This window comes from Gorilla gorilla, chromosome 1 (assembly GCF_029281585.2).
Source record: "Gorilla gorilla gorilla isolate KB3781 chromosome 1, NHGRI_mGorGor1-v2.1_pri, whole genome shotgun sequence".
Classification (NCBI taxonomy): Eukaryota; Metazoa; Chordata; class Mammalia; order Primates; family Hominidae; genus Gorilla; species Gorilla gorilla.
Window position 1 is genome coordinate 230,670,972 of NC_073224.2, and position 24,651 is coordinate 230,695,622.

At 44.5% G+C, this 24,651-nt stretch overlaps 2 protein-coding genes across 8 annotated transcripts in view; one reads left to right on the forward strand and one right to left on the reverse strand.

Annotated features, from left to right (window-relative positions):
* Nucleotides 1–1,348, reverse strand: part of NMNAT1 (nicotinamide nucleotide adenylyltransferase 1) — a 47,561-nt gene extending 46,213 nt beyond the window's left edge. For 2 of the 5 annotated variants that reach the window (XR_010132472.1, XR_008678748.2), the window contains exon 1: nt 654–741. The gene's annotated coding sequence lies outside the window, so the exon portion shown is untranslated. Of the gene's footprint in view, nt 1–653; nt 1,037–1,143 lie in introns of those variants that run through there. The other 3 variants (XR_010132474.1, XM_019010795.3, XM_019010790.3) reach the window with 3 other exon arrangements.
* On the forward strand, nt 751–24,440 carry LZIC (leucine zipper and CTNNBIP1 domain containing). Of its 3 annotated transcripts, none has more exons than XM_004024620.5 (8): nt 751–820; nt 1,387–1,545; nt 7,589–7,697; nt 8,592–8,727; nt 9,361–9,459; nt 11,348–11,443; nt 12,281–12,362; nt 13,794–17,862. In XM_004024620.5, exons 3-8 carry the CDS (start codon nt 7,597–7,599, stop codon nt 13,850–13,852), a joined length of 573 nt encoding a protein of 190 aa, XP_004024669.1. In that variant the 5' UTR covers nt 751–820; nt 1,387–1,545; nt 7,589–7,596; the 3' UTR covers nt 13,853–17,862. The 3 variants fall into 3 exon arrangements, with proteins under 3 accessions (XP_004024669.1, XP_018866363.1, XP_055240045.1); XM_019010818.4 differs by lacking the exon at nt 13,794–17,862 and adding an exon at nt 24,199–24,440 and having other exon boundaries at nt 758–820; XM_055384070.2 differs by lacking the exons at nt 11,348–11,443; nt 12,281–12,362 and having other exon boundaries at nt 758–820.
* The last annotated feature ends 211 nt before the right edge of the window (nt 24,441–24,651 follow it).

Here is a 24,651-nt window from a genome sequence, read left to right on the forward strand (position 1 = left end):
GATTCTCCTGCCTCAGCCTCCCGAGTAGCTGAGATTACAGGCGCCCGCCACCACGCCCGGCTAATTTTTTGTATTTTTAGTAGAGACGGGGTTTCACTATGTTGGCCAGGCTGGTCTCGAACTCCTGACCTCGTGATCCGCCTGCCTCGGCCTCCCAAAGTGCTGGGATTACAGGCGTGAGCCACCGCGCCCGGCCAAGGGTAACTTCTTAAGAGCTGCCCTACAGCTCATTACCTCCTTCTCAAGGAGCATGAGTGTCAAACCACCTCCAGCAAAGTAGATGTAGTCTTTTACAGATTTGGAAAGAAGGATTTAGGAGGAAAGGGAAGTCGTTCGGAATGAAGGATTTCCTCCTCTGACGCCCAGCCGTCCCCCGTTAAGCCTAAAGGTGCCAAACCTCAAGACTCTTCTAGAAAGAGATTTTTCCTTTCCAAGGTGAATCCATCTGTTCCGAAGGTCAGAAGCTATTTTACCGAAGTTTTCCGTTCCACTGAAAAAATTAAGGGTCAATCAAAGCTCCTTGCCCCAAACCTGAATATGAGCTTGCCTCGGGTCATATTCGACCTTAAAGACTCCACCACACCATCTTGGACTCCCCTATATCTAGGACAAAAAAGGACCAGTTTGTCAGGGACTCTTTGCGGGGAGCTTACCGCGCCCTCACTGTCCGCCGGCCCGAGTGCTACCGGAGATCACCAGCGGCCCGGACGCCAGCGAGTGGAACATCTCGGTCGCACTCTCATTGGTTCCAGGGGGCCGGAAGTGCGTGCGTCCAGCGGAAGTGCTCCCCCGGCGCGGTCCGCCAGGCCAGGGCCCTCAGGTAGGCGGGGCCCCTGGCCCTAAACTCTGGGACTGGCGGGCGATCAGGCGGCACAGGGGGGATCCCGGGGGCCTAAGGAGGTTGTCCCAGTTTTTGTCAGGGAGGCCCGGAAGGAGTTTCGGGGACCGTGGGTTTATGGCTACCTCTGGTGGCAATTGGGGCCTGTTGGAGCCCGGCCGCCGCGGGACCTACGTGCAGGACTTCAAGTTCCCGCGTGGGGTGGGATTTGCTGCGGTGGCCGGAGCTGATTCTTCACCCAGTCCTGTTGGTTCTGGGCCAAATCCTCCTCACTTTCAAGGAAGAGGCGTGCTCTCCGCCCTTACCTTTTCCAAGCCTCTGGGTTTGACGCCATCCCTCAAGGCGTGTCCGGATGCGGGATTTTCCTCAAAGACCCTCTCGGCCTCGCTAGGAAGAAACTCAGAAAGGCTGCGGTAGGCGCAGTCGAGGGGGAAAGTGCCCCCGCCCTTGATGTCTCAGGCTGCTCAAGTGGAAGTTATCTGGACTGCCTTAGGGCAAGTTTATATATAGCAAATAAAATTACTTGTTAATGGTTTCCTTTTTTCCAGCATCTCCACCCCGAGGTGGTTTGAACTTTGATCCTTTTGTAGTCCTGATGAATAATTTCATTTTACTCAAGTTTATGACACTCGGAACGTCAAGAACTGGAGGTTTGTGCAATTTGAGACCGGTCGGCACTGTGCAGAGATCAGAGTACTAAGAGACAGGTGAGCATGAATGAGGACCCTCCGCTCCAGATATAGTGTCTGAGAGCGGTTTCTGTAGTTTCGTAAAAGTGCACCACATTTAGTGACTACTAGGTGGTGCCAACGAGTTAATCTTTCGGGGATAAATCTCAACTAATGTAGTACCAGGTTAAGGCTTTTAAAATGCACCCATTTTTACTGAAATGTATTCAGAATAGCTTTAGCTCCTTAAAATACGTTGAGCCTTTATATACGTGACCAAATTATCGACGTTCTATTCTGTATTAGGTACTGAGAAAGCTGAGAGAGGAATCAGACTCATATTCTGTTCTCCAGAGTTTAGTCAGAGGAGATAACGTATTATAATAAAATCATATATAATTAAAGGCAGAAATAAGTGCTAAATAGAGAATAAGATTTGAGCTGGACGCGGTGACTCACGCCTGTAATCCCATCACTTTGGGAGACTGAGGCAAGTGGATCACCAGAGGTCAGGAGTTCGAGACTCGCCTGGACAACATGGTGAAACCCCATCTCTACTAAAAATACAAAAATTAGCCAGATGTGGTGACGCATGCCTGTAGTCCCAGCTACTGGAGAGGCTGAGGCAGGAGAATTGCTTGAACCCAGGAGGCTGAGGTTGCAGTGAGCCGAGATCGCGCCACTGCACTCCAGCCTGGACGACAGAGCGAGACTCCGTCTCAAAAAAAATTTAAAAAAAAGATTTGAATGCTAAAGAAGAAGCAATCAATTCTCATTATTCATCTACCAGTTGTTTATTCGGCACTTTTTGTCTGTCCAAGATTGTGCTGGATGCTGGTGTATAAAGAAAAGGTAAAGGCCGGGTGCGGTGGCTCACGCCTGTAATCCCAGCACTTTGGGAGGCCGAGGCGGGCAGATCACGAGGGCAAGAGATCGAGACCATCCTGGCCAATATGGTGAAACCCGTCTCTCCTAAAAATACAAAAATTAGCTGGGCGTGGTAGTGCGTGCCTGTAATCCCAGCTACTTGGGAGGCCGAGGCAGGAGAATCTCTTCAACCTGGGAAGTGGAGGTTGCAGTGAGCCGAGATCATGCCACTGCACTCCAGCCTGGCGACAGAGTGAGACTCCATCTCAAAAAAAAAAAAAAAAAGGTAAAGGCTGGGCATGATAGCTTACACCTGTAATCCCAGCATTTTGGGAGGCTGAGGCGGGCGGATCACCTGAGGTCAGGAGTTTGAGACCAGCCTGGCCAACATGGTGAAACCTCATCTCTACTAAAAGTACAAAAATCAGCTGAGCGTGGTGGTGGGCACCTACAGTCCCAGCTACTCGGGAGACCGAGGCAGGAGAGTCACTTGAACCCAGGAGGCAGAGGTTGCAGTGAACCAAGATCATGCCACTGCACTCCACCTGGGTGACAGTGAGACGCCATCAAAAAAAAAAAGAAAGAGAAAGAAAGAGGAAAGAAAGAACGAACGAACGAAAGAAAAGGTAAAATCCCTACTTAAATAATTCACAACCTAGTGATTGGGAGGAAATCAAGGAAGACCTTGTAGAGAAGTGACACTTGAACTAGACTTTGAAGAATGAACTGGGCTTCATAGGTAGAAAAAAAAATGCAGGCTCAAAAGAGTGCATGACATTTTTGGAACAGCAAGTCATCCAGTGTGGTTAGACTGCAGGAAACTAACTCTGAAAAGACATTGTCAGTTACATCTTGGGTTTGCCTCGACTTTTACTGGAAAATTCCACAGACTTAAGAGAAAAATTAAAATGGACAATTTCCAGGAAAAATCCACTAAACTATTATACATAAGATGTAGCTACAATAAATTACACTTCTGGGTATAATACTTCTTTATGTTTGCCTATCATTAATGATCATAGATGACTTATGCCAATTTTAATAGATTAGGTAGTAATTTTTTGTCATTATATTTAATTTTGAATATACTGTAAGAATCCTCTCCAATGAAGTACACATGTCAAATCATCTGGTAATGATTTCATTATGTGTAGGAAAATAAAACATGCTTTAATGCTGTGTGCGGTGGCTCACGCCTGTAACCCCAGCACTTTGGGAGGCCGAGGCGGGCGGATCACGAGGTCAGGAGATTGAGACCATCCTGGCTAACATGGTGAAACCCTGTCTCTACTAAAAAAAATATACAAAAACTAGGCCGGGCGCAGTGGCTCACACCTGTAATCCCAGCACTTTGGGAGGCTGAGGTGGGCGGATCACGAGGTCAGGAGATCGAGACCATCCTGGCTAACACGATGAAACCCCGTCTCTACTAAAAATACAAAAAAAATTAGCTGGGCGTGGTGGCGGGTGCCTGTAGTCCTAGCTACTCGGGAGGCTGAGGCAGGAGAATGGTGTGAACCCGGGAGGCGGAGCTTGCAGTGAGCTGAGATTGCGCCACTGCACTCCAGCCTGGGCGACAGAGCAAGACTCTGTCTCAAAACAAACAAAAAAACAAAACAAACAAAAAACATGTTTTAATAAGTTACCTGGAAAGTTTTGGGGTTTGTTTTTTGTTTTTTGTTTTTTTTTGAGTAGGAGTCTCACTCTGTCTCCCAGGCTGGAGTGCAGTGTCACAATCTCAGCTCACTGCAACCTCTGCCTCCAAGGCTTGGATGATTCTCCCACCTCAGCCCGCCGAGTAGCTGGGACTACAAGCACACACCACCATGCCCAGCTAATTTTTTAATTTATTGTAGAGACGGGGTTTTGCTGTGTCGGCCAGGCTGGTCTGTAACTCCTGGTCTCAAGTGATCTGCCTGCCTCAGCCTCCTAAAGTGCTGGGATTACAGGTGTGAGACACCATGCCTGGCCCCAGTCAATAGGATATTTAATGAAACTTGACAGACTGATTGTTAAATTCATCTGGAAGAGAAAGTGCACAAGAAGAGCCAAGAATTTTGGGGAGGAGAAAACAATAAAGGCAAGTCATTATCAGTTATCGAGATATATCAGTGATAAAGCCATAATAATGTAAATAGCAAGAAATGTTGCCTGAGGGCTGGACACAGTGGCTCATGCCTGTAATCCCAGCATTTTAGGAGGCCAAGGCCAACATGGCGAAACCCTGTCTCTACTAAAAATACCAAAAAAAAAAAAAAAAAAAAAAAGGCAGGTGTGGTGGCACACTTGTAATCCTAGCTACTCAGGAGGCTGAGGCAGGAGAATCACTTGAGCCCAGGATGTGGAGGTTGCAGTGAGCTGAGATCACACCACTGCACTCCAGCCTACTGCACTCCAGCCTGGGTGACAGAGCAATACTCTGTGTCAAAAAAAAAAAAAAAAAGAAAAAAAAAAGCCAGGTGGGGTGCCTCATGCCTGTAATCCTAGCACTTTGGGAGGCTGGGGTGAGTGGATCATTTGAGGTCAGGAGTTCAAGACCGACCTGGCCAATATGGCAAAACCACATTTGTACTAAAAATACAAAAATTAGCTGGACGTGGTGGCACGCACTCAAGAGGCTGAGGCAGGAGAATTGCTGAAACCCAGGAGGTGGAGGTTGCAGTGAGCCGAAATCGTGCCACCGCACTCCAGTCGGGGCGACAGAGCGAGACTCAGTCTAAAAAAAAAGAAGTGATTCCTTAGGAACAGAAAATTATCAATGACTAGCCAATTGCCCTAATACCCTTTACTAGTCAGTCTTTTATTTATTAATCAATATGCCACCTTTATTGTAGACCAAATTCTCCTGGATCAATCAATAAAAGACTGATTAGTAAAGGGTGTTTTTGAAAGGAAAGTTGGACCCCTACTTCAAAGCATAACAAAAAATGTTGCAGGTAGCTTTTGTCTGCAGCTAGAAAACAAAAATTTGTAAAAGTCTTGAATATAAAGATGTATAAATCTTGAGATGGTTAGGGCCTGCCTTCATGGAACACAAAACGAAGAAGATTTAAAAGAGAAGATAGATTTGTCTATTAAAAAATAATAATTTGCCATGACAAAAAAACAAAATTTAGTCAGGAGACGAAATAATATTTGCAATTACAAAGGCTTCATTGCTTGATCTTAGGAGGTCAAAGCTGCATGAGCCATGATCATGCCACTGCACTCCAGCCTTGGTGACAGAGCAAGACCCTGTCTCAAAAAAGCCAAAGGCTTTGTATCCATGTTATAAATCAGTAAGAGAAAGATAACCCAGCAGAAAGATGGTCACATTTCCAAAGAAGAAATTCATATTAAAAGATGTTCATCAGCTGGGCTTGTGGGCTTACACCTATAATCCCAGCATTTTGGGAGGCTGAGGTGGGAGGATCTCTTGAGCCCAGTTCAAGACCAGCTTGGGCAACATGGGAGACCCCATCTCTACAAAAAAATAAACTAGCCAGGTGTGGTGGTGTGTGCCTGTGTTTGCAGCTACTCAGGAGGCAGAGGTGGGAAGATGGCTTGAGCTCAAGAGGTTGAGGCTATAGTGAGCTATGATTCTGCCACTGTGCTTCAGCCTAGGCAACAGAGTGAGACCCTATCTCAAAAAAAAAAAAAAAAAAAGTTCATGCTCACAAGTAATTAGGTCAATCAATATACATAAGACCAATAAGATAATATCTGGAGTGTTTGGGGCTATAATGATTCATTTTATAAAGCAAAGTCACATTTGATCTACATATATATATATTTCCATTTACCAAATTTGTTTGGAGTAAGATAGACCAATAATGAAGACTTCTAATTAATATGTCAAGTCACATAAAGAGGACTTTCAGGTATTTTTGTGGGGTGTTATTACTATATGAGTTTAAACTTTTATATCTAAATTAAGATTTTCTTTGTTTAACTATCTTTCATATACCTGCAGCTTTTTTTTTTTTTTTTTTTTTTGAGTCAGGGTCTCACTCTGTCAACCAGGCCAGAGTGGAGTGGCAAGATCATGGCTCACTGCAACCTCAAATTCCTGGGCTCAAGCAGTCCTCTCACCTAAGCCTCCTGAGTAGGTGGGACTAGAGGCATCCGCCACCATGCCTAGCTAAGATTGTCTATTCTTTGTAGAGATGAAGTCTCACTATATTGGCCAGGCTGGTCTCGAACTCCTGGGCTCAAGCAATCCTCCCACCTCAGGCTCCCAAAGTGTTGAGATTACAGACATGCGTGAGCCACTGCACCCAGCTGCCTTTTTTTTTTTTTCTGAAATGTAGTCTCACTCTTTTGCCCAGGCTGGAGTGCAGTGGCGTGATCTCAGCTCACTGCAACCTCTGCCTCCCGGGTTCAAGCAAGTCTGCTGCCTCAGCCTCCCAAATAGCTGGGACTACAGGCATGTGCGATCACGCCCAGTAATTTTTTTTTCTTTTTTTTTTTTGAGCCTGAATCTTGCTCTGTCGCCCAGGCAGGAGTGCAGTGGCATGATCTCGGCTCACTGCAAGCTCTGCCTCCTGGGTTCACACCATTCTCCTGCCTCAGCCTCCCAAGTAGCTGGGACTACAGGCGCCTGCCACCACGCCCGCCTAATTTTTTATATTTTTAGGAGAGACGGGGTTTCACCGTGTTAGCCAGGATGGTCTCAATCTCCTGACTTCATGATCCGCCCACCTCGTCCTCCCAAAGTGCTGGGATTACAGGCGTGAGCACCGTGCCTGGCCTTTTTTTTTCTTTAGAGATGGGGTTTCCCCCATGTTGCTCAGGCTGGTCTTGAACTCCTGACCTCAGGTGATCCACCCACCTCAGCTTCCAAAAGTGCTGGGGTTACAGGCGTGAGCCACCACATCCGGCCTTTTTTGTATTTTTAGTAGAGATGGGGTTTCACCATGTTAGCCAGGATGGTCTTGATCTCCTGACCTTGTGATCTGCCCGCCTCGGCCTCCCAAAGTGCTGGGATTACAGGCCTGAGCCACCGGCGCCTGGCTGCAGCTGCATATTTTTAATTGCACTAGGGACTGGGTGTGGTGGCTTATGCCTATAATCCCACCTCTTTGGGAGTCCAAGATGGGAGGGTCACTTTAGGCCAGATGTTCCGAGACCAGCCTGGGCAACATAGTGAGACTATGTCTCTACAAAAAATAAAACTTAAAAAAATTGCACTGGTATGTTAATTTCATATGGTATGTGGGTTTATTGTTTCACATAGAGATTAAAATGGCTTCCAGAGGAAAGACAGAGACAAGCAAATTAAAGCAGAATTTAGAAGAACAGTTGGATAGACTCATGCAACAATTACAAGATCTGGAGGAATGCAGGTAAGAGTTTAATTGTATGTTGTTACGCTGGAAACTGGCGTTTTTTCTGCAGCTAGCTCCGTGGATGCAGGCCTATGTGTGATGATTCTGCATTCCCCTGTAGTGTTCTTTGCAGTGCTTTGTCTATTAGAGAAGTAAACTTATTGCAGGCTTTGGAGTCATAAAGGCTGGGAAATGAAAGTCATTCAGTTAACTACTAAGTGCATGTGAACTTGAGCAAAATACTTACCTTCCTTGAAGTAGAAAGAACACCTACTTTGTCTTTAGTATTTAAATCAGTTCTACCTGCTGTCAGGCTAAGAAGGTACTACTTGAACTTCTGGCATGTAGTTTCAGCCTTACCTGCACAAAGGACCACAACAGTTCGTTGCAGCTTTTTTTTTTTTTTTTTTTTTGAGACAGTCTTGCTGTATTGCCCAGGCTGGAGTGCAGTGGCGAGATCTCAGCCCACTGCAACTTCTGCTTCCCAAGTTCAAGCGATTCTCCTGCCTCAGCCTCCCGAGTAGCTGGGATTACAGGCATGCACCACCATGCCCGGCTAATTTTGTATTTTTAGTAGAGACGGGGTTTTACTATGTTGGCTAGGCTGGCCTCGAACTCCTGACCTCAGGTGATCTGCCCACCTCAGCCTTCCAAAGTGCTGGGATTACAGGTGTGAGCTACGGCACCCTGCTTTATTATGTGGTTTCTTAAGTATCCTCATTTTGGTAAAAGAAAAATGTTTACCAAAGTAACTATATTGCAGGAAAATGCCCTCACTACTACTATGTGAACACATTCACCGTCAGCATTTTGATATTTCCCTTCAGCCTTTCTCTAATGTACAAGTACTAAGATTGCATTTTTCACTTGGAACTCTTCATTTTTCCATATCATGATGTTCACCTATTTCAGAGAGGAACTTGATACAGATGAATATGAAGAAACCAAAAAGGAAACTCTGGAGCAACTAAGTGAATTTAATGATTCACTAAAGAAAATTATGTCTGGAAATATGACTTTGGTAGATGAACTAAGTGGAATGCAGCTGGTAAGTATAACATATAGGCGACAGAGGACAGACTTTGTTTTTTTGTTTGTTCTTGTTTTTGTTTGAGATGCATTCTTACTCTGTCGCCCAGGCTGGAGTGCAGTGGGGCAGTCTTGGCTCACTGCAACCTCCGCCTCCCAGGTTCAAGCGATTCTCCTTACTCAGCCTCCTGAGGAGCTGGGATTACAGGCATGTGCCACCATACCCAGCTAATTTTGTATTTTTAGTAGAGATGGGGTTTCTCCATGTTGGTCAGGCTGGTCTTGAACTCCCAACCTCAGGTATCTGTCTGCCTCGGCCTCCCAAAGTGCTGGGATTACAAGCGTGAGCCACCGTGCCTGGCCTTTAGTTTTTTTTTTTTTTAGAGATGGGGTCTTGCTACATTTCCAAGGCTGGTCTCAAACTCATGGGCTCAAGCAATCCTCCTGCCTTGGCCTCCCAAGGTGTAACTTCTAGATGAGTGTCTGTTTATGCATACACAACATATCCTTCCAGATCTTCATTTAGTTGTGTAATTGCTTCCATGACAGGAACCAGTAAACCTTGATAAAGATTAAGGATCCGTCAATCAGTTATTGCAATATCTGATTTGTTGGACTATTTTGGTTAGTTTTTGCCTTCTTGTGTTTCTAGGCTATTCAGGCAGCTATCAGCCAGGCCTTTAAAACCCCAGAGGTCATCAGATTGTTTGCAAAGAAACAACCAGGTCAGCTTCGGACAAGGTTAGCAGAGGTAAAATTTCTTTAAATTGATTTGGTTGCTGTGTGTTTTTTATTTCTTAGGCCAATTCATTATGATATCCTGTGGCTTAAAAATTTGCCAGGTGATTTTAGAGCCACAACTAACAATTTTCTGAGAAAATTAGTACTTTGAGCAATTATAGTTGATAATGAATGTAGAGCTTTAAACAATATACGGCAGTTTAAATTGCCACTGACCACTTCTACCTGGACTCCACATTTAATGTTTTACCATTTACTTCTGGAGCTCTAACTTAAAATCACATTGAGAATTAATTAGCAGCATTGCTTGTATGCATGTGTTGCCTATCTCATCTAAGAATTTCAAGTATCTTTGTAAACCTGATACTTCCAGAAGTCTGTTTATAGGCTTGGATGTAATTAAGAGTTACCAAATTATTTGTAAGTATGGGCAATTCAGTAGCATAGTGATTCAGAGCATGGACTTTGGTCAGACTGGCTGGATTTGAATCCCTGCTTCACTACTGAGGTATGTGACAAGTTTTTTATGTTTTTTTTTTTTTGAGATGGGGTCTTGTTCTGTTGCCCAGGCTGGAGGGCAGTGGCGCAATCTTGGTTCAGTACAACCTCTGCCTCTGGGTTCAAGTGATTCTCTTGCCTCAGCCTCCTGAGTAGCTGGGACTACAGGCACATGCCACCACGCCTGGCTAATTTTTGTATTTTTTAGTAGAAATGGGGTTTACCATGTTGTCAAGGCTGGTCTTGAACTCCTAACCTCAAGTGATCTGCCCGCCTCAGCCTCCCAAAGTGTTGGGATTATAGATGTGAGCCACTGCGCCTAGCCTTTTGTTTGTTTGGTTTTTTTTTTTTGTTGTTGTTGTTGTTTTTGAGGCAGGGTCTTACTTTGTCACCCAGGCTCAGTGTAGTAATGCAATCTCGGCTCACTGCAGCCTCGTCTCCTGGGCTCAAGCGTCTCCCATCTCAGCCCCTCAAGTATCTGGGCCCACAGGCACACACCACCACACCCCACTAATTTTTGTATTTTTCATAGAGACAGGGTTTCACCATGTTGGCCAGGATTGTCTTGAACTCCTGAGCTCAAGCGATCCACCCACCTCAGCCTTCCAAAGTGGTGGGATTACAGGCATGAGCCACTGTACCTGGACTGGACAACTTATTTTATTCATCCCCTTTGTGCCTAGGTTTCTCTGTCTGTAAAAAGGTGACAAAGATAGTCCCTACCTCTTATGGTTCTTATGAGGATTAAATGAAGTAATATATGTAAAAGTACTTTGAATATTCCCAGTGTGTAGTACATGCTATTAGTGTTTCTGGTGGAAGGGGTGATATTTTACTAGATGATTTACTAGAACTGCATTTAACATTTCTATCATATTTGCCTTGGATTATATCTGTAGTTCTTTATAATATTAATCAGCTAGAGGATTTTTTTTAAGAAGTACGTCTGAAAAGCTATATGTATATATATGTATGTATATATATGTATATATATGTGTGTGTGTATATATATATATATATTTTTTTTTTTTTTTTTTTTTTTTTGTGGTGGAGTCTTGCTCTGTCACCCAGGCTGGAGTGCAGTGGTGCTATCTTGGCTCACTGCAAGCTCCACCTCCCGGGTTCACACCATTCTCCGGCCTCAGCCTCCTGAGTAGCTGGGACTACAGGCGCCTGCCACCATGCCTGGCTAATTTTTTTGTATTTTTAGTAGAGACGGGGTTTCACCGTGTTAGCCAGGATGGTCTTGGTCTCCTGACCTCGTGATCCGCCCGCCTCGTGATCCGCCCAAAGTGTTGAGATTACAGGCGTGAGCCACTGCGCCTGGCCTGAAAAGCTATATTTTGTATACGGAATGTTTTTCACTTAAGTAACATATGCCTTGCATTCATACGTTTTAGATGGATAGAGATCTGATGGTAGGAAAGCTGGAAAGAGACCTGTACACTCAACAGAAAGTGGAGATACTAACAGCTCTTAGGAAACTTGGAGAGAAGGTACCAGTATTTAATATATTAGTTACAAAGAAAAAGTATGAATTATTTGGTACAGAACATCTTGATCTGTGGTCTAGTTTGTGGTACTAAGACATTCTTTTTTTTTTTTTTTTTTTTTTTTCCTGAGACGGAGTTCCGCTCTTGTTGCCCAGGCTGGAGTGCAATGGTGCGATCTCAGCTCACTGCAACCTCCCCATCCCAGGTTCAAGCAATTCTCCTGCCTCAGCCTCCTGAGTAGCTGGGATTACAGGTGCCCACCACTACGCCTGGCTAATTTTTGTATTTTTAGTAGAGATGGGGTTTCACCATGTTGGCCAGGCTGGTCTTGAACTCCTGACCTCAGGTGATCCGCCCGCCACAGCCTCCCAAAGTGTTGGGATTACATCGGCCTCCCAAAGAGCTGGGATTGCAGGTGTGAGCCACCGCACCCGGCCCTCCCCTCTACCTTTTTTTTTTTTTTTTTTGAGACGGAGTTTTGCCCTTGCTGTCCAGGCTGGAGTGCAGTGGGTCGATCTCAGCCCACTGCAACCTCTGCCTCCCAGGTTCAAGCAATTCTACTGCCTCAGCCTCCTGAGTAGCTGGGATTACAGGCGTGCACCACCACGCCCAGCTGATTTTTTGTATTTTTAATAGAAATGGGGTTTCATCATGTTGGCCAGGCTGGTCTCGAACTGCTGACCTCATGTGATCCACCCCCCCACCCCCACCACGCCTCCCAAAGTGCAGGGATTACAGGCGTGAGCCACGGTGCCCAGCCTCCTAAGACATTCTTACCTGGTTTCTAGAACCACCTGTAACATTTACCCACTCAACTGGACTTTGTTTCATTTTGTTTAGCTGACTGCAGATGATGAGGCCTTCTTGTCAGCAAATGCAGGTGCTATACTCAGCCAGTTTGAGAAAGTCTCTACAGACCTTGGTGAGTGCCCTCATATTTCTGAAAGCTGGTCGTATACTACTGTCATATATTACATACAAACTGATGGAGAGTGTGGTTGAAATAACATAATAACCTTTCCTTGAGTTTAAGAGTGAAACCAGAATTGTTTTCTTTATAAATCCATTGTACTGGTTTTATTCCCCAATATTAAAAATAAATTAATGCAGCCTAATGTTTTTAAAATACTTGTCAGGTAGACGTAAGTATAACAGAAAACTAAAATTATATGCTTGAGGCCAGGAGTTCTAGACCAGCCTGGGCAACATGGTGAGACCCTTTGTCTTCAAAATTAAAAAGAGGGAGGCCGAGACCGGGCGCGGTGGCTCACACCTGTAATCCCAGCACTTTGTGAGGCCGAGGCGGGCAGATCACGAGGTCAGGAGATCGAGACCATCCTGGCTAATACAGTGAAACCCTGTCTCTACGAAAAACACAAAAAATTAGCTGGGTGTGGTGGTGGGCACCTGTAGTCCCAGCTACTTGGGAGGCTGAGGCAGGAGAATGGTGTGAACCCAGGAGGCGGAGCTTGCAGTGAGTCGAGATTGTGCCACTGCACTCCAGCCTGGGTGACAGAGCGAGACTCATCTCAAATAAATAAATAAATGAATAAATAAACAAAATTAAAAAGAAAAAAATTAGCTAGGTGTGGGTGGCATGCACTTACAGTTCTAGCTACTTGAGAAGCTGAGGCAGGAGGATCACTTGAACCCAGATATTTGAGGCTTCAGTGAGCCAAGATCATGCCATTGTACTCCAGCCTGGGTGACAGAGCAAGACCTGTCTCCCCGCAAAAAATATTTTTTCTTTCTTTTTTTTTTTTCACGGAGATGTTTTAAAATAAATTTTATGGCCAGGTGCGGTGGCTCAAGCCTGTAATCCCAGCACTTTGGGAGCCTGAGGTGGGTGGATCACCTGAGGTCAGGAGTTCGAGACCAGCCCGGCCAACAGGGTGAAACCCTCTCTACCAAAAACACAAAAATTGGCTGGGCATGGTGGCGCGTGCCTGTAATCCCAGCTACTAGGGAGGCTGAGGCAAGGATAATTGCTTGAACCCAGGAGGTGGAAGTTGCAGTGAGCCGAGATCACACCACTGCACTCCAGCCTAGGCGACAAGAGCGAAACTCCATCTCAAAAAAATTAATTAATTAATTAATTAAATTTTACATATTATATTTCATAGCTAGAATAAGGATTTATAACTAATAAGTCCCCCTTTGTAGCTGGATTGTTTGTGCAGAGGGAAGGAAATTGGGATGGCAATGGGAACGTGTAGGGGTTAATACACTGATAATGTAGGCTAATTATATTTTCTGTTTTAATATCTATATGATAGATTTTTTTCCCACTTTACCAGGAATTGCAACTGCACTTGAAGTAATCTTTTTGTTTATCATGTGTCTTTTTTCTTAGGCTCTGGAGACAAAATTCTTGCTCTGGCAAGTTTTGAGGTTGAAAAAACAAAAAAATGACATGGTGCAGAAGCTTGTAACATTGATCACATTCTTAATGTAAATGGTGTCTTTCTTCTGGGGTTTTCAGTTATTGCAAAGAAATGAAGAGATTCTGGAAATGCATCAATAACCTAACAAAAAGTGACATAAAAATATACTTATGGCTTGTGTTTATGCTCTTCATCATTGTGCGTTGTGTGCGGTTACCTGCTTGAGTGATCCTGAACTTGTTGCGACAGAGGGACTCACTGGACTCTGTTCGTTATGATTTGTCTGTTTAAGAGAGAAAACAAAGTGGACTTGATTTTTATTAACGCTGTTTGTTTTTAAGTGTTGATAGTGAATGAAAAGATGTGAAGTAATTATATTTTTCTGCTTACAACTTATCCCCACTCATTGGAGTGAACAGTGACGCAAGCTCAATAGACTTCATAAGTGTTCATAGAATTTTACAGTTCTGAGTGATCTTAGAAATCATTTCTGTTTTTACAAACAAGGAAACTGAGGTCCAGAAAGAGCAAGCGACTTTGCTTAAAGTCGCATCAGAGAGCTGAGGGTAAGACTCAGGTGTCCTGACTCCCAGTTTAGTATCTTTTGAATTTTATTTGTGTACCATTTAAAAAAAATAATTAACACTATTTGTGCAAGTCAGTGTTTTTGAAAATTCAGTGTCCCAATAAAAAGTTGACTGCACACTAAGGGACCATACCCCAGCCTGTAAGCTGTCTGTATGAATGGGGCCCGTTGTATCTTGGAATTTTGAGGTTGGAACAATGGGAGCCCTGTTGAGCATTTCCTAAAGTGACTTAGCCGCCTGCGTTGTTTGACCAGGGAAGCAATAGGAAATGGCAGCTAGAGGCCCCTCCCTGTGTGTGACCTCTTGTCACACTCAGAGGGGGGTAACTGTCAGCTGTTATCTACTCTTCAGGTTTTGGAGAAACACAAAATAAGTTATGAGGAAAAGCAAATTTCTCTCCTGAGTATTTACATGTCTCTGTATGCTCAAATATGCAGATGTGTCCCTATGCATGTATATTAGCTTATTTTTTAGGCTCTAGCCATTTTATATTCTTTCATGTGCTTCTCAATATTCTTTTTCTTTGCACTTTATACAAACTAAAAGCATTTTTAAAGCTTCTTCTGTACTGTAAACTACTAGGTGCTTTGCCAACCAGACAGATTAGAGGACCTCCGCTACACTGATGCCTTATTTGGAACTTAAAAGAGGTGAAATTCATATATCATAAAATTCACCATTTTAAAGTGTACCATTCGTTGGCAGAACATTTACAGTGGTGTGCAACCATCACTACTCTCTAGTTCCAGAACATTCTTATCACCCCCAAAGGAGGCCCTATACCTATTAAGCAGTTAGTCCCCATTCCCTTCTCCTCCCACTGCTAACAATAGCCACTAATCTGCACCCTGTCTCTGTGGATTTACCTATTCTGGATATTTCATATAAATGGAATCATATGATATGTGACCTTTTTATGTATCTAGCTTCTTTCACTTAGCATAATATTTTCTTTTCTTTTTTTTTTTTTTTTTTTTTTGAGACAATTTTACTCTTATTGCCCAGGCTGGAGTGCAATGGCGCAATCTCAACCTCCGCCTCCCGGGTTCAAGAGATTCTCCTGCCTCAGCTTCCCAAGTAGCTGGGATTACTGGTGTGTACCACCACGCCCGGCTAATTTTTGTACCTTTAGTATAGAGATAGGGTTTCACCATGTTGGCCCGGCTGGTCTTAAGCTGACCTCAGGTGATCCAACTGCCTCGGCCTCCCAAAGTGCTGGGATTATAGGTGTGAGCTACCACACCGCGACATCATCATATTTGCAAGGTTAACCAACATTATAGCATGTATCAGTACTTTATTCCTTTTTATGGCTAAATAATATTCCATTGTATGGATATCATATTTTGTTTATCCGGTATCTGTTGATGATTTGGGTTGTTTCCTTCTTTTGGCTATTGTGAATAATGCTTCAGTGAACATTTGTGTACAAATATTTGTTTGAATACCTGTTTTCAATTCTTTTGGGTGTACACCTAGGAATGGAATTGCTACGTTTGTTGTTGTGTTGTTGTTGTCATTGTTGTTTTTTGAGATGGAGTTTCACTCTGTTGCCCAGGCTGGAGTGCAATGGCGTGATCTCGGCTCACCACAACTTCTGCCTCCCAGGTTCAAGCGATTCTCCTGCCTCAGCCTCCCTAGTAGCTGGGATTAAGGCATGCGCCACCACACCTGGCTAATTTTGTGTTTTTAGTAGAGATGGGGTTTCTCCATGTTGGTCAGGCTGGTCTCGAACTCCTGCCCTTAGGTGATCCACCCGCCTCAACCTCCCAGAGTGCTGGGATGATTACAGGCATGAGCCACCATACCCGGCCTGAGCCACCACACCCAGCCTACGTTTGTTTTTTAAGCCATAGAAGATTCTTCCCACCAGCCGGGCACAGTGGCTCACACCTGTAATCCCAGCACTTCAGGAGGCCAAGGCGGGCGGATCACAAGATCAGGAGCTCAAGACCAGCCTGGCCAACACAGTGAAACCCCATCTCTACAAAAATTAGCCAGGCATAGTGGCTGGTGCCTGTAGTCTCAGCTACTTGGGAGACTGAGGCAGGAGAATCACTTGAACCCAGGAGGCAGAGGTTTCGGTGAGCCGAGATGGCGCCACTGCACTCCAGCCTGGGCGACAGACTGAGACATGGTCTCAAAAAAAAAAAAAAAAAAAAAAGAGGAAGAAGATTCTTCCCTTACCCTGCAATAGTAGACCAGGAAAATTAGGAATATCTTGTATTTGAAAGGGACCTAATGCCCGGCACAGTGGCTCATGCGTGTAATCTCAGAACTCTGGGAGGCAGAGGTGGGCGGATCGCCTGAACTCAGGATTTGAGACCAGCCTGGCCAACATGGTGAAACCCTGTCTCTAAAAAAAAAAAAAAAAAAATTAGCCAGGCGTGATGGCATGCACTTGTGGTCCCAGCTACTCAGGAAGCTGAGGTCAGAGGATCACCTGAACCTGGGAAGCAGAGGTTGCAGTGAACTGAGATCACGCCACTGTACTGGCTGACAAAGTGAGACCCCTGTCTAAAAAAAAGATAAAGAGAGTTACCTGAATCTGGAATCCTTAATCTTGGTTTTCCTTAAACTTTCTGTAAGTCCAGCGTCAGTGAAATATTTTGTCAATTATCACATTAATGTGTTCATTTTGTAAGTAAGAGTACTCAATTTAAAATGATCTTACTTTAAAAGTGGCCTAGTTTGCAGTGCCCAGCAGGACACTGACAGTCACAGCTGTGTGACTTTTTGTGGGTTACTTAATTTTTTTGAGCCTCCTTTTCTATTCAATGAGGATAATAGGGCCTACCTCATAGGATTATTGTGCATTCCCCTCTGTTAATGCACGTAAAGTTTTTACTTGGAAAACTAACTCACCATTTAACAACCATTCTAAGCACCATAGGATATATTTTGTTTCACAAATTTGGTATTCATTCAGAATAAGTATATGAAAAGTGAGTAAATTCTATGCAATTATAGTTATTAAATGACTTATAAACTGTGTTTCTCTTCCACTTCTTGCTACATTTAATCTTCTAGGTGTTCAGATATCTTTGGAGATTATAGGCAGCAATAAAGCTAAGGCAGCTAACCTTTCAACATTCTTGTGTCAGGCTAATATTTTGGTGAAAGGAATTCTTGTATTTCTCAAAAGAACTAGAGCTGAAGCAGAAATAAGTTCCAGTGAGCAAGTGTCCAATTGGACCATTGAATGAAATCTAGTGTTTTAAACAATTCTGATGTTTCAATGTTTTGTTTTGTTTTCTTTTGATCCTGTGAGCAGTAAGACATATTTTATGTGGGTGGTAAAGGAAGAAATCAAGTAACAGAATGAGGAATTGTTCCCAGGAAGAGTTGGAGTTGGGACAAATGGGTTGTTAACTTTGATTTTTAGATCTTCTCTGAAGACATTAAACATGGAATGGTCATCTTTAGAAAAATAAAAGACTATGCAACTCCACCACTGAAATGGTATCTTATTACAGTGAATGATGGATAATCTGAAATTACTATAGAAAAAAATAAACCCAGACCATTTTGCCTAGAGCCTTTCAACCACCTTTCTGTCCACGTTTTTCTTTTTTATTCTATTTATTGCTAAGACCAGTGAATGTTCTTCTTTGCCTTCCAAAATGTTTTCTAGCATTAGTATGTAAATTAAAACTGTCGGCCGGGTGCCGTGGCTCACGCCTGTAATCCCAGCACTTTGGGAGGCGGAGGCGGGCAGATCACAAGATTGAGACCATCCTGGCTAACATGGTGAAACCTTGTCTCTACTGAAAATACAAAAAATTAGCTGGGCGTGGTGGCGGGCGCCTGTAGTCCCAGCTACTCAGGAGGCTGAGGCAGGAGAATGGCGTGAACCCGGGAGGCCGAGCTTGCAGTGAGCCGAGATTGCACCACTGCACTCCAGCCTGGGCAACAGAGCAAGACTCCATCTCAAAAAAAAAAAAAAAAAAAAAAGGCATGAGCGGTGGCTCATGCCTGTAATCCCAGCACTTTGGTAGGCCAAGGTGGGCAGATCACAAGGTCAGGAGTTCAAGACCAGCCTGGCCAATATGGTGAAACCCTGTCCCTACTAAAGATACAAAAGTTATCCAGGTGTGGTGGTGTGTGCCTGTAATCCCAGCTACTCAGGAGGCTGAGGCAGGAGAATCACTTGAACCTGGGAGGCAGAGGTTGTAGTGAGCCGAGATCTTGTCACTGCATTCCAGCCTGGGCGACAGAGGAGACTCTGTCTCAAAAAAAAAGAGTTCACAATGGAAAGTCGATACTGTTGAAGAGCTTCAGCAAAGTTGAGAGGTCTGAGGCTGTCAACTGGAAGCTTCCTAAATGTTTGGTTATTTTTCTACCAGAAAATCACACTGCTTATTGCTTACAGCCTCATGCAGTTGAATACAATTAAAAATAAACCAGCAAAAATATAATTTATTATAAAAGAAGTCAAGGAGAGCCATCAAGTTTTTCTGTGTGTTTGTTTTTTAGAGTGAAGATAATGCTGGTAAGGGTTTTTTGTTTGTTTGTTTGTTTTTGAGACGGAGTTTCGTTCTTGTTGCCCAGGCTGGAGTGCAGTGGCCCGATCTCGGCTTGCCGCAGGGTTCAAGCGATTCTCCTGCCTCAGCCTCCTGAGTAGCTGGGATTACAGGCATGCGCCACCACGTCCAGCTAATTTTTTTTTTTTTTTTTTGTATTTTTAGTAGAGATGGGGTTTCTCCATGTTGGCCAGGCTGGTCTCAAAGTCCCGACCTCAGGTGATCTGCCCACCTCGGCCTCCCAAAGTGCTGGGGTTACAGGCGTGAGCCACTGCGCCCGGTGGTAAGGGTGATTTCTAAGATTATACATCAGCCACAGATCCTCTGCCTCAGCCTCTGGCGACTGTAACTGAATTTTGAAGCCCCACCTGCAAAACCTCCTGCTGAGCTGTGTTACAGTTATGACTTAAAATACATGGTTTGAGAGTTTCTGCTACCTTGTCTATTTCCTGTAAAACATCTTAGCAGGTCAGGTACTGTTTTTTTGTCACTACTAAATTGTCATATTACACGAGGCTATTCTTTACTACTAAAGGAGCTTAATTTTGTTGTTGTTGTTTTTTCCCCAACATTATTCCTTCAATACTTATTAACCAGGCCAGATTGAAAACAGAGCCAGCCTGAGCAATGTGGCAGAATGCCATCTCTACAAAAAAATACAAAAATTAGGCCGGGCACGGTGGCTCACGCCTATAATCCCAGTACTTTGGGAGGCGCAGGTGGGCGGATCACAGGGTCAGGAGATGGAGACTATCCTGGCTAACACGGTGAAACCCCATCTCTAGTAAAAATACAAAAAATTAGCTGGGCATGGTGGCATGCGCCTGTAGTCCCAGCCATTTGGGAGGCTGAGGCAGGAGAATCGCTTGAACCCAGGAGGCAGAGGTTGCAGTGAGCCAAGATCACGCCATTGCACTCCAGCCCGGGCAACAGAGCGAGACTCCGTCTCAAAAAAAAAATCAACTGGGCGTGGTTGTGCCTGCCTGTAGTCCCAGTGACTCAGGAGGCTGAGGCAGAAGGATCAATTGAGCCCAGGAGGTTGACGCAGCAGTGAGCTGTGATCTCTCCACTGCACTCCAGCTTAGGCAACAGAACAAGACCCTGTCTCAAAGAAAAACAAAAAACAAAAACTGAGGTAGTTACCCTCAATGATAATCAGAGAGACAGATAATTTAGGTAAAAGCAAATATTTGGCCTGGATTAGATTGTAACTAGTTATAATAACTATGGTTTGGCCATGATCTTAGAAAATGTAATTTACTATTTTATCTTTTTTTAAGAAAAGGTAATTTTAGGCTGGGCATGGCGGCTTACACCTATAATCTCAACACTTTGGGAGGCTGAGGTGGAAGGATTGCTTGAGCCCAGGAGCTTGAGACCAGCCTGGGCAACACATTAATAGCTAGACCATCTCTACAAAAAAAATGTAAAAATCAGCTGGGCATGGTGGCGTGTGTTTGTGGTACCAGCTATTTGGGAGGCTGAGGTGGGAGGATTGCCTGCACCCAGGAGGTTGAAGCTTCAGTGAGCCTTGACTGTGCCACTGCACTCCAGCCTTGGCAACCAAGCGAGGCACTATCTCAGAAAAAAAAAAAAAAGGTGGGGGGTAATTTTGTTAGCATCTCAAATTTTACATCGAGTTTATTCTAGGTCTTGGCAAATTATACCTTAGATTTGTTTTATAGTGCTGTTTATACTTATTTATTTAAATATTGTTTCATATTTACTCAGAAAAAGAGCATTTCTCTACTTTTGGAGCAAACAGGGCAAACTCAATCCCTTAGCCTTAGCCTTGCAGCATTTCTTTTCATACCATCTCCCAGAAGTTTGAGTGGTTTATTCCTCTGCCAGAAAATACTGTGAACAGGACTTCATATAAAGGAGTACACGTCGGGTGGGAACAGTGGCTCACGCCTGTAATCCCAGCACTTTGGGAAGCCAAGGCAGGTGGATCACCTGAGGTCAGGAGTTCGAGACCAGCCTGGCCAACATAGTGAAACCCCATCTCTACTAAAAATACAAAAATTAGCCATGTGTGGTGGCATGCGCCTGTAGTCCCAGCTACTCGGGAGGCTGAGGCAAGAGAATCACTTGAACACGGGAGGTGGAGGTTGCAGTGAGCCGAGATTGTGCCACTGCACTCCAGCCTGGGCAACAGAGCGAGACTACATCTCAAAAAAAAAAAAAAGAAAAAGACCAGGCACAGTGGCTCACGCCTGTAATCCCAGCACTTTGGTAGGCCAAGGCAGGCGGATCACGAGGTCAGGAGATTGAGACCATCCTGGCTAACAGGGTGAAACCCCATCTCTACTTAAAAAAAAAAAAAATACAAAAAATTAGCCGGGTGTGGTGGCGGGCCCCTGTAGTCCCAGCTACTCGGGAGGCTGAGGCCAGGAGAGTGGCATGAACCCAGGAGGCGGAGCTTGCAGTGAGCCGAGATTGCACCACCGCACTCCAGCCTGGGTGACAGAGCGAGACTCCGTCTCAAAAAAAAAAAAAGTACACATGGACATACCTAAATCCACTTTTCATTCTCAGAAAGACAACGTGACCATGTCCTTCCTTTGTAAGTGTGTGCTTCCTCCCTACGGGCCTCTTTTCAGGGAGTCTGCACCAGTGGCACCTCTGATCCAGCTAGGCGCATCTGACTTCCTATGGCACTACTTGTGCCAGAGTGGGAGATAAATTATGCCAGGTTAATTTGTTAAAGTGCTGGACAAATCATGTACATTAAGGCCGTTTAGATTTGAAAAACTCAAAATATGCATCTCCCTGGTGGGTATTAGGTATTGAAATTGAAGAGAAGAAAATATGTTTCTGAAAAAGTTTCAGTAATTACCTTGAAGGAGTGGGGGAAGTTTCTATCTGCTGCCTGCTCTGATTGTGAGGTCATTTAATTTTTCATCAGAAATTTACTAAGTGCTGATATGTGCCAGACACATTGTCCTTTTTTGTTAACTTTTCTAAAATGGATATTGGACGGCCGGGCGCGGTGGCTCACGCCTGTAATCCCAGCACTTTGGGAGGCCGAGGTGGGTGGATCACGAGGTCAGAAGATTGAGACCATCCTGGCTAACATGGTGAAACCCCATCTCTACTAAAAATACAAAAAATTAGCCGGGCGTGGTGGCAGGAGCCTGTAGTCCCAGCTACTCGGGAGGCTGAGGCAGGAGAAAGGCATGAACCCGGGAGGCGGAGGTTGCAGTGAGCTGAGATTGTGCCACTGCACTCCAGCCTGGGCGACAGAGCAAGACTCCGTCTCAAAAAAATAAATAAATAAAATAAAATAATATGGATATTGGATAGAGCCTTTTTTCCCCCCAAATAAGACAATTAAGTGTTTTATCGTTAATACATTTAGATATATAGCGGCATCCCTGTAGAGGTTTGTTTTACAGAGAGAAAGTTGTGTTTTAAGTTGACCCAACGATGAAAAACAACTATTGGCTGGGCACAGTGGCTCACGCCTGTAATCCCAGCACTTTGGGAGGCCGAGGCGGGTGGATCATGAGGTCAGGAGTTCGAGACCAGCCTGGCCAAGATGGGGGAACCCCCGGGTCTACTAAAAATACAAAAAATTAGCTGGGCATGGTGGCAGGCGCCTGTAATCCCAGCACTTTGGGAGGCTGAGGTGGGTGGATCACCTGAAGTCAGCAGTTTGAGACCAGCCTGGCCAACATGGTGAAACCCCATCTCTACAAAAATACAAAAATTAGCCGGGCGTGGTGGCTCACGCCTGTAATCCCTGCTACTCGGGAGGCTGAGGCGGGAGAATCGCTTGAACCTGGGAGGCAGAGGTCGCAGTGAGCCAAGATTGTGCCATTACACTCCAGCCTGGGTGACAGAGCAAGACTCTGTCTCAAAAAAAATAATATAAATATAAATAAAAGCAATATAATGCTACTTCACAAAATATTTAAAATCTTTTTTCTCTTTTTTCTTGACCCAATGCTAGCAGAAAAGCATAAAATCTTAAAATATGCATTTCAAAAATACTATACTATACTTGGGAGGCTGAGGCAGAAGGACTGCTTGAGCCCTAGAGTTCTAGTCCAGCCTGGGCATTATAGCGAGACCTCATCTCTAAAAAAAAAAAAAAAAAAGAAGCATTGGGCCAGGTGTGGTGGCTCATGCCTGTAATCCCAGCACTTTGGAAGGCTGACGCAGGCTGATCACCTAAGGTCAGGAGTTCGAGATCAGCCTGGCCAACATGGCGAAACCCTGTCTCTACTGAAACCACAAAAATTAGCTGGGCGTGGTGGCAGGTGCCTGCAATCCCAGCTACTCAGGAGGCTGAGGCAGGGAGAATCACTTGATCCTGGGAGACGGAGGTTGCAGTGAGCCAAGATCGCGCCTCAGCGACAGGGTAAGACTCCATCTCAAAAACAATAAAATAAATAAAATGGAGGCATTGTATTTGGGTTGACCAAGGAAAGCCTGTGTATTCATGGTCTTGCTATTTGAAATAATGGGAAATGAAGATCATAAAATTAACTGGGAGTCCCTACTGTGGGAAAAAGCCTACAATTCTGTTACTCCTGTCTTTTCCTTTCCTGGAGGTGAGGTAAATTACTTTTTCTGTTATATTTCCTTCTCTTAAAAGTTGTGCTAGAAAGATCTTATAATAGCCCAAGACATCCTAATGAAAGAATGTGACTGAGTTGGTGGGAATGTATGTGTTAATAGTATAGTCTGTCTCAGTAGGGTGTGATTAGCAGCAGAAATGGAAGGCAAATTAAAACTAGTTCCTTTATCCTTTTCAGACCCTGCAGCCCCTTTAGCATGCTGCTTCTATATGTTTCCTACTCTGAAAAGAAATTAAATGGGAATTGCATACTCAAAGCTGTTTTAAAATGTCCTAAGTGTCACCTGGATGCTTGTTTGAGGCCTGCCTGCATCCTCCTCTGTGAGCCTGCCTTCCTCTCTTTCCTAAGAACGCACTTCTGCATATTAGTGAAATAAGTGCCTCTTTCTGTTCTGTCTATAGTTAGCCACCAATTAATAAGATGAGCAGAAATGCTCCCATGCTGAGCACTGTTCCAAGGGCAGGGAAGAAGCTGACACTACTTTATGAGGCAAGCTATGTAAGCGCCTTTTTATCTCCTAGGAGAGGCCCTCAATAGGTTCGGTCTACCCCCTGGAGCCTGTAGCTATTTTGGGCTACTCATTAAAGTCAATCTAGGATATTGCTAAAGCCTTTGAATTCTTTAAGTGAATTGCCTCCACTTGAAGTCAGCTAAAAATAGTTCACTTTCCCTCCCCAGGACTGCCCCCAAGTTACATGAACTACCCGCTAGACTCACACCCCAGCAAAAATATTGATGTCCCCAGCAAGATTAGCTTCCTGTTAAAGATCCAGGACCTGTGAATACATGCGTAAGTGCAAGAATGGAAGCAAAGGATGAACCCAAGTTAAAGCCCAGCACAAGAATATGATGTAAGGGCTTTTGGGAAATGCAGAGATTTTCTTTTCTCTTCAAATAATAAATTACATCTAAAAATTAATGAGAGTATAGGCCGGGTGTGGTGGCTTAATGCCTGTAATCCCAGCACTTTCGGAGTCTGGGGCAGGTGGATCACCTGAGGCCAGGAGTTTGAGACCAGCCTGGCCAACATGGTGAAACCCCGTCTCTACTAAAAATACAAAAATTAGCTGGACATGGTGGCACACGCCTGTATTCCCAGCTACTTGGGGAGCTGAGGCAGGAGAATCGCTT

Coding starts and splice junctions, on each gene's coding strand:
- LZIC (XM_019010818.4), top strand. CDS start 7,597: ATGGCTTCCAGAGGAAAGACAGAGACAAGCAAATTAAAGCAGAATTTA. Junction 8,728..9,360: donor AACTAAGTGGAATGCAGCTG/GTAAGTATAACA, acceptor TTGTGTTTCTAG/GCTATTCAGGCAGCTATCAG. Junction 11,444..12,280: donor TTAGGAAACTTGGAGAGAAG/GTACCAGTATTT, acceptor CATTTTGTTTAG/CTGACTGCAGATGATGAGGC.